General features: G+C 37.1%; 1 protein-coding gene across 1 annotated transcript; it reads left to right on the top strand.

Annotated features, from left to right (window-relative positions):
- The first annotated feature begins 1,854 nt into the window (after window positions 1–1,854).
- On the top strand, window positions 1,855–6,787 carry LOC132111165 (small ribosomal subunit protein mS37-like). Its single transcript, XM_059518326.1, has 3 exons — window positions 1,855–2,133; window positions 3,297–3,409; window positions 6,254–6,787. The coding sequence occupies exons 1-3, from the start codon at window positions 2,004–2,006 to the stop codon at window positions 6,356–6,358; spliced, it is 348 nt and encodes a 115-aa protein (XP_059374309.1). The 5' UTR covers window positions 1,855–2,003; the 3' UTR covers window positions 6,359–6,787.
- Window positions 6,788–7,112: the final 325 nt, after the last annotated feature.

Genomic DNA, 7,112 nt, shown 5'->3' with positions numbered 1-7,112 from the left:
TTAATGAGATGTCATTTCCAAACTCTACATGTTGTGTTTTAACTTACCTTTAGCTCATGATTTGTAATTTACCTCAGAGTTAAACATTGCTAATAGGAAATCCTGAAATGGAATAATTTTACAAATTATAAACAGTCCTGAACATTCCAGGAACACTTCACAATCTTCCCAAATCAGCCAGTTTATGATCCTGATATTTGTTCCAGCTGGCTGAAAACTCAAGGTAGCCCTTGTCACGGCACGGTAGGGACGGTGCCGTGGAAAGAACAAGGTCAGGGTCCAGATGCAGGGGAAGATTCACTTTAATAAGTACGAAACAAAAAGCCAACATGGCAAAAACAAAACACTGGGAACAAGCCGAAATACAAGCACGAGAAACATACGTAATACAACTGACATTACAATAATCCAGGCAGGCAGAGTGGTGTGTGAGACAAAATTATATACTAGTGAACAAGTGGGGAACAGCTGTGTGTGTGAGTATGTGAACAGGTGTGCAGAGTGAACCAAGTGTGTAGAGTGAATGTGTGAGTGGGTGACACAGCTGTGCAGAATGAAGGTAATGGGTCCGGAAGCAAGGGAGAAACACAGGTGGACCAACTAAACAGTAATGAGGTGACAAGGTGGGCGGGGTCAGAAAAGGACAGGAGAGAACACATGGCACCAAACAAACACAACACTCACAGAAGACAGTGACAGAAAGACAGAAGACTGTGACAGCCCTGTTACAATCAAGTAGAGACAAAGTCAGAATACTAGAGCAGATATGAGGACAAGCTGCCATGGAATGCATGGACCAGTTGGACTTAATCGGCTGTAACAATGCGCTGAAGGTGGGGAAAGACAGGTGAACAATTATCAAAATTATTATATTTTTAAAACAAACAAACAAAAAAAACCTTTATATTCACTTAAAGGTCCCTTATTAACATTTGGACGGAAACTCTGCTCGCAAATTCTTATCTCTCCACTATGACATGACTTATGGTAAGCCAATCCATCAAAATCTATCATTCTTATGCTGGTCTGATTTTACTGCAGAGTAGAAGAGAAAACTACATGGTCATTACAACTTTGTCTCTGTATGCTTATACTGTAACTGGAGCTGTGTACATACGGTGAGTTTCCGTTTGATAAGCCCCATTAATTTAGAGTGAAAAACATTTCACAGTTTCAAGGATTTTCATGTAAGCAGGGATTAACAGCATCAAGACATTTTTGTGGTGTTACAGTCGGTCATTTCCATGCAACAATGCATTAATATCTAATCTGAATGACCTGATTTTTGGGAGAAAGGAAAGCTTTGGTTTTTCTTAATGTACATTTGTCTTTTAGAGTACTGGAAATTTAAGGCGATAAAAATGGTAATGATAAACAATCATTTTCATCTTGGTCTGTTGTGGCTAATTTGGCGCCCTCACAGGCCTCTGCTGTGTCTCAAGTGTGTAAACATGTCCTGAGTAAAACTTTTACTGGAAAACCTGCATCACCTAAAGGCATCCTGTCCTGAGCTTTACAAGCACATGTCCTTGTTAAAAGTAAATGAGTTCATCCTTAAGTTTGCACTAGGTCTCAGCAAATTTCAGAAATGGAAGACTTTGCTTTCCAATTTCATGAGTTGAAATTCAAATTCAAGTTGAAGGAGCCTTAGAAACAACTCTGATTTGCACTAGATTTGACCACATTCCCAGTATAATTAGGTCTGGATTGTGTATGAATAAAATTAGTTTTCATAAAATAGCTCATAATAACTGAAGTACAAACTTGAATCATGCAAATGAAACACTGCTCACTCAGGATACTTTTACGACAATGTCAAGACTCGGCAGTGGTAACTATAACAACGGGTAGAGATCGCTTTCCGACAGAAAATGGCGACTTACTCATGAGGACGTGAAGTACTCGGCAATGACATTTAAGTCATTCTATTACTAGGCTCCGTTTCTTTCTTATATAGAGTTTAATGTTTGTACCGTCTTGGGAGGAGACATTATAGAAAGGCGATGAGTGTATCTGTGATCCAAGAGAAGGTTTCTCGACAGTTGAGCAGACAGAGTGGAAAACCCGCGCTGAGACCCATCAAACCTCTGGCGCTGAATAATGAAGTCGCCAGCCGCAAACTCAGGAAAGGAGGTTAGGACTGTTTATTTCTTTGAAAATGTACGTGCGCATAAACTGTTGGGTGTCTGCTAGTTTTTTGGCTTCTTCTACTGACCTGCTTTAGATCGAAACGGTAACAGAATTTACATTAAGTTTTGTTTATTCACCTAGCCTATTTATAATTTTTCGAAGTATTCATTTTTTGTATATATTTTTAAGCATATTTGTGAAATAGGACGTATAGTATTTGTAAATAGAGTGTAAAGGTTATCTGTTTAGCCGTTAAAAACCTGGCAAATGAAATATTAATACTTATTTAAACGGAACAGTTTATTGAACCTTTGTTTTGACTGTATAGCACACATTCGCGGAAAAAACACCTGTTTTAGTCAAAGGCCCAAACTGAGCAAGTACATATAATTAGGTGTAGATGTTATTGTTTATATAGCAGTAATAATTAATAAAAATCAATCAATTTGATCAAAGATTGGTAGTTTTAATTGTGGGGGGGGAAATATAATGTATAATGCACGGCAATACAATGATGCTGGAGTGATGTGCAAATACATCTTCATTCCACTAATTTTCATCTTGAAATATTAATAACAGTATAAAAGGTGTTATTAAATGTAGTTTATATAAGTTGTTAAAGATTTTATAGCAAAATGATCTGTAGCACCATGTAGCACCACCTGAAATTGGACATTTTTAGAATTAGTAAAAGGACTTGCTAAAATCAGACATGTAGTAGATTAAGAACAGGTTTTCCAGCAAAGTTTTGATCATGTTAATAATTTAGAGGCCTTGGAAATTCATTTATAAAATTTGATACATAAGGCTTTTGGTTAAACATTGTGCTCGCTAGAAAACAATCTCAGATTTATATCTAACTACAGTTTTAATAACAACTAAAGTCAGCTGTAGTTCAATTAATATATATATATTTTTAAGCATAAAGATACATTTAGCACTTATACATTCATTAATACATTCACTGGTGTCACTCATTCTCAATTTTAAAAGTAACTGATTTGCTAAAGTAAAATGACCTGCATGCACTAAAATAATTTTTGCTTCTCTAAATGGGCCGGGAAATACAAGTGATGCTGATTTGCTTTTTAAGGCAACTTGGAAGGGCTTTTGTAATGCATTGTTTTGCTAAACTCTTACATGTTGAAACACACTCTTTGTTACAGAGGCCACATGTGTAACGGAAATGTCATTGCTGATGGCTTGCTGGAAACAGAATGACTTCAACAACACAGTCTGCTCTAAAGAAGTCTCAGTCTTCTATACATGTGTTGAAAAGGTAACTCGCAGTCCTCAGGAAATCCTCTGAAAAAAAAAACAGCCTACTGATAGCAGTTTTAACATCCTTAAAAGAATAGTTCACCCAAAAATTTAAATTCTGTCCTTAATTAATCCCCCTCATGTCATTCCAAACCTGTAAGACCTTCGTTTATCTTCTGTTCTGAACACAAATTAAGATATATCGATGAAATCCGAGAGCTTTCTGACCCTGCATAGACAGCAAAGCAACTGACACATTCAAAGCACAAAAAGGTATAGGACATTGTTAAAATAGTCCGTGTGACAACAATGGTTTAACCATAGTGTTATGAAGCTATGAGAAAACTTTTTGTGTGCATAGAAAAGAAAAATAATGACTTTAGCCATTGTACTCTCATGAATGGCGGCGATGATTGCCGCAGAAGTGAAGAGTTGTTGAATAAAATAGTTATTTTTGTTTTCTTTGCACACAAATAAAAATAAGAAAATTCAAAATAAGAACAAAATATTCTAGTAGCTTCATAACATTACGGTTGAACCAGTGATGGTTCACTGACTATTTTATCGATGTCCTTACTACCTTTCTGGGCCTTCAACATAGTAGTTCTGGTGCTTTCTATGCAGGGCTCTCAGATTTTATAAAAAATAACTTAATCTGTGTTCCGAGGATTAATGAAAGTCTTACAGGTTTTGAAAAACATGAGGTATCAATAACAGAATTTTCATTTTTGGTTGAACTATCCCTTTCATTACTGTAAGGGAAACAGGTCAATTTAGCTCAAAGGGAATCATTTAAGATTTTAAAGGGAATTTGAACAGAATGACTGTTTCACGGCTGATCACTGAGACGCCCTGCGATTCACTGAACAAGCCGTTTAACATCAAATCTGCACTGGATATTAATATCCAAACTATAGTGAAAACACTATCAATTAGAACAGTAACAAGATCGGCAGTTTAAGACTTGAATTAACTTGTAAGCACAAAGCACAAGATACTTCTCTTTTCAATATGAATAAGGCTTTATTAAAAAAATCTTAGACATTATAAACTAATCTAACACCTACACGCACGCACTCACACATTCACACAAGTTGCAGGAAGATCGAAATTTAGGGAAAGATGAGTTTAAGAGAATGGAAATGTGGAATCCCAAGTTTACAGCAATACGTTAAATTGCATAGACATGAACAACCATCAATCACTTAATTAACCCTCGCATTGAGTTCCTCAATGAGGTTAAAATTATATTAGATACACCAGTAAAGGTCAGAGTCTGGAGGTAAAGTTACTTGCGTCTCCTGTGTAAAGGGAGTCCCCTTTGTTGTCGTTGAAAGGGGGTTTCCTGATGTTGCTGATTGGCTGGAAGTTCAGTAGTCGCTAAAGTGACGTCTTGGGAAGCCCGTGGTTGGGCGTTGGCTGAAGACGCAGAGTTTTGTGGCTGGTTGAAGTTGAACGAGCAGTCGAGGTCAGACACGGCATTACAAAACTTAACTCCGAACACGAAACTCTCAAACGGAAAAGAAAAGAAGTAAAGTTTGACGAGACTAGGTGGTGTTTCTTCTCATCGTGGCTAAGTAGAGGCAGGCGTGCAGGCCGATGCACGCTGGAACTGCGCTCAAATAACAGTGATGACTAAAAGCATGGCTAAAAGCTAAAGCTAAGAAGCAAAGCTAAAAGCAAAAAAGCTAAAAGCAAACTAAAAGCTGGCATGACTGATAGCAAAAGCTAAACCCAAGCTAAAAGCTTAAAGCAAAATTTTATGGTGTCCTGAGTATTTAAACTGGCCTGTTTGCCACACCTCAAATGTTGTCTTGAACAATCAGATATTGTCTTGGCTTGGGGGTATCATAAATCATATGTTATTTTATCAAGCATGTGGTCCGAATTTTCCCGCTCTTGAAGGGTATCATTTTGGACATGATTCCTATAACAAGAATATGATACATTTGACAAATAACAGATGGTCAGGATTGTTTTAAGCAAGCAGCTTCAATCACAAACATACCAAACATGATTATGAATCCTTAAGCTATCCCATAGTTATTAAAAGACATACACAATAAGTGATTATAAACATGATCAAATGTGTGTGTTACATATAAATGAATATGGAGTTAAGCGATGGACTGATATTCATTTATAAGTCTTTTTGAGTTCATTTTGGTCCATATATATGTAGAAAAGACAGTTTCTGTGCCATTATCTGACATAGGGATGTTCTGTGGAGACCAGAGGTTAAAAGGCCCCCTTTAGGAATTTCAGTCTGGTTCTGCTAGGTCAGGGAAGTGTTTAAGGATATTGTGTATAACTCTCATGGGTTTACATGTGATGTCCGGCATTGCATCTCAATTACTTGCCCCAAATTTGACAATCTCTTCTCCGAATTAAAAAAATTGTCAATAATTGTTCTAGTGGTTAGGTTAATGTTGAAAGCTGTTCTGTGAAAGAGTTGGTTGGTTGGTTATCTTGCTTCGGACTTGTGGCACGGAATAATTCATGACTTCCGGTTGCCTTTCTGAGGAATTCTGCTCGTGTTTCAACCACAGTCCTGATTGACTCTTTAATTTGTCTGATTCGGGTCAGATCCGCTACATTACCATGGTTTTAATGAATACACAGAAATGGGTAATCAGGATGAACAACCAGATAGATTTTCTCTGCCAGGTTAAGGCGAACACATTTTCAGCTTTGCAGTGCAGTTTCCTGTTTATGGCATCCTCGTGCATCATGTTTCTGTTAGTGTCTCCTCTACAGCTTCAAAGCTGTCTGGAATGACTTATCTTAAAGCCTTTGAATAGGAATAAAGTGCATGCAACAGTTATTTTTATTTAACATTGTTTTCTAATTTCACTTCTTACAGGCGCAGAACAAGGCTAAAGCAAAGCAGGGAACCCAGGGTCGACTTTTGCCTAAAGAAGCCAACACCTTATTAAAACGATTTCCCAACCAGAGCAGTGAGATCTAGGACCAGTAACACAGATTGGTCAAAGAATGGACACTTTTATTGTCTGAGCTGTATAGATGGGGACTTTAGTCTGAGTGTATGACTGAGCCGGGCATTTGATGAGAACGAGGTGTGGAATGTTTTTCTAAAAAAACAACACGCAATGAAGTCTGCCAAAAGCACATCAGCGGATGCTCACAAAAGCAAATTAACTGCATTTGCAAGGCTTTGAAGGCACTTTTGTGATTATTACATTACTGCACTCTTGTAGGTCATCGCATCAAAACAGTACAAGGGAACAAACACTGGTCCCTTAAAGGGATAGTTCACCCAAAAAATAAAATATCACCCTTTCCTCATCTTCATGTCTTCTTTTGTGTTCAGCAGATGAAAGAAAGTCATACAGGTTTGTAATGATGTGAGGGTGAATAAATGATGATAGACTTTTCATTTTTAGGTGAAGTGTCTCATTTAATAATTTTGTAATTTGTGTTATTGATGTTTGACTATAGCAATATTACTTCTTGGATAATCTGAATGCTATCGTATGGGTTTTTGGTATTACTTTTCTAAATCTTCCCTGCATAGCTGAGTAGTGTGTTAAACCCAACAGTTTATTTATTTAACTTTTTTTTTTTTCTGTTTCATGCTGTGTCCAAAGTATAATTAGTCTCAGCCATTTTCAATTATCAGAAAATGGAGATCAAGGGAGAAGTACTCAGTGCCGGATCACGTTACATGCCAGGATGAATTGTATTGAATTTGACAATGAGAG

The sequence above is a fragment of the Carassius carassius genome, chromosome 30 (assembly GCF_963082965.1).
Source record: "Carassius carassius chromosome 30, fCarCar2.1, whole genome shotgun sequence".
In the NCBI taxonomy this organism is placed as follows: domain Eukaryota; kingdom Metazoa; phylum Chordata; class Actinopteri; order Cypriniformes; family Cyprinidae; genus Carassius; species Carassius carassius.
The sequence above is the reverse complement of the archived record's forward strand: the minus strand, read 5'-3'. Positions and strand labels throughout refer to the sequence as shown.

Coding starts and splice junctions, on each gene's coding strand:
- LOC132111165 (XM_059518326.1), top strand. CDS start 2,004: ATGAGTGTATCTGTGATCCAAGAGAAGGTTTCTCGACAGTTGAGCAGA. Junction 2,134..3,296: donor CCGCAAACTCAGGAAAGGAG/GTTAGGACTGTT, acceptor TCTTTGTTACAG/AGGCCACATGTGTAACGGAA. Junction 3,410..6,253: donor TCTATACATGTGTTGAAAAG/GTAACTCGCAGT, acceptor CACTTCTTACAG/GCGCAGAACAAGGCTAAAGC.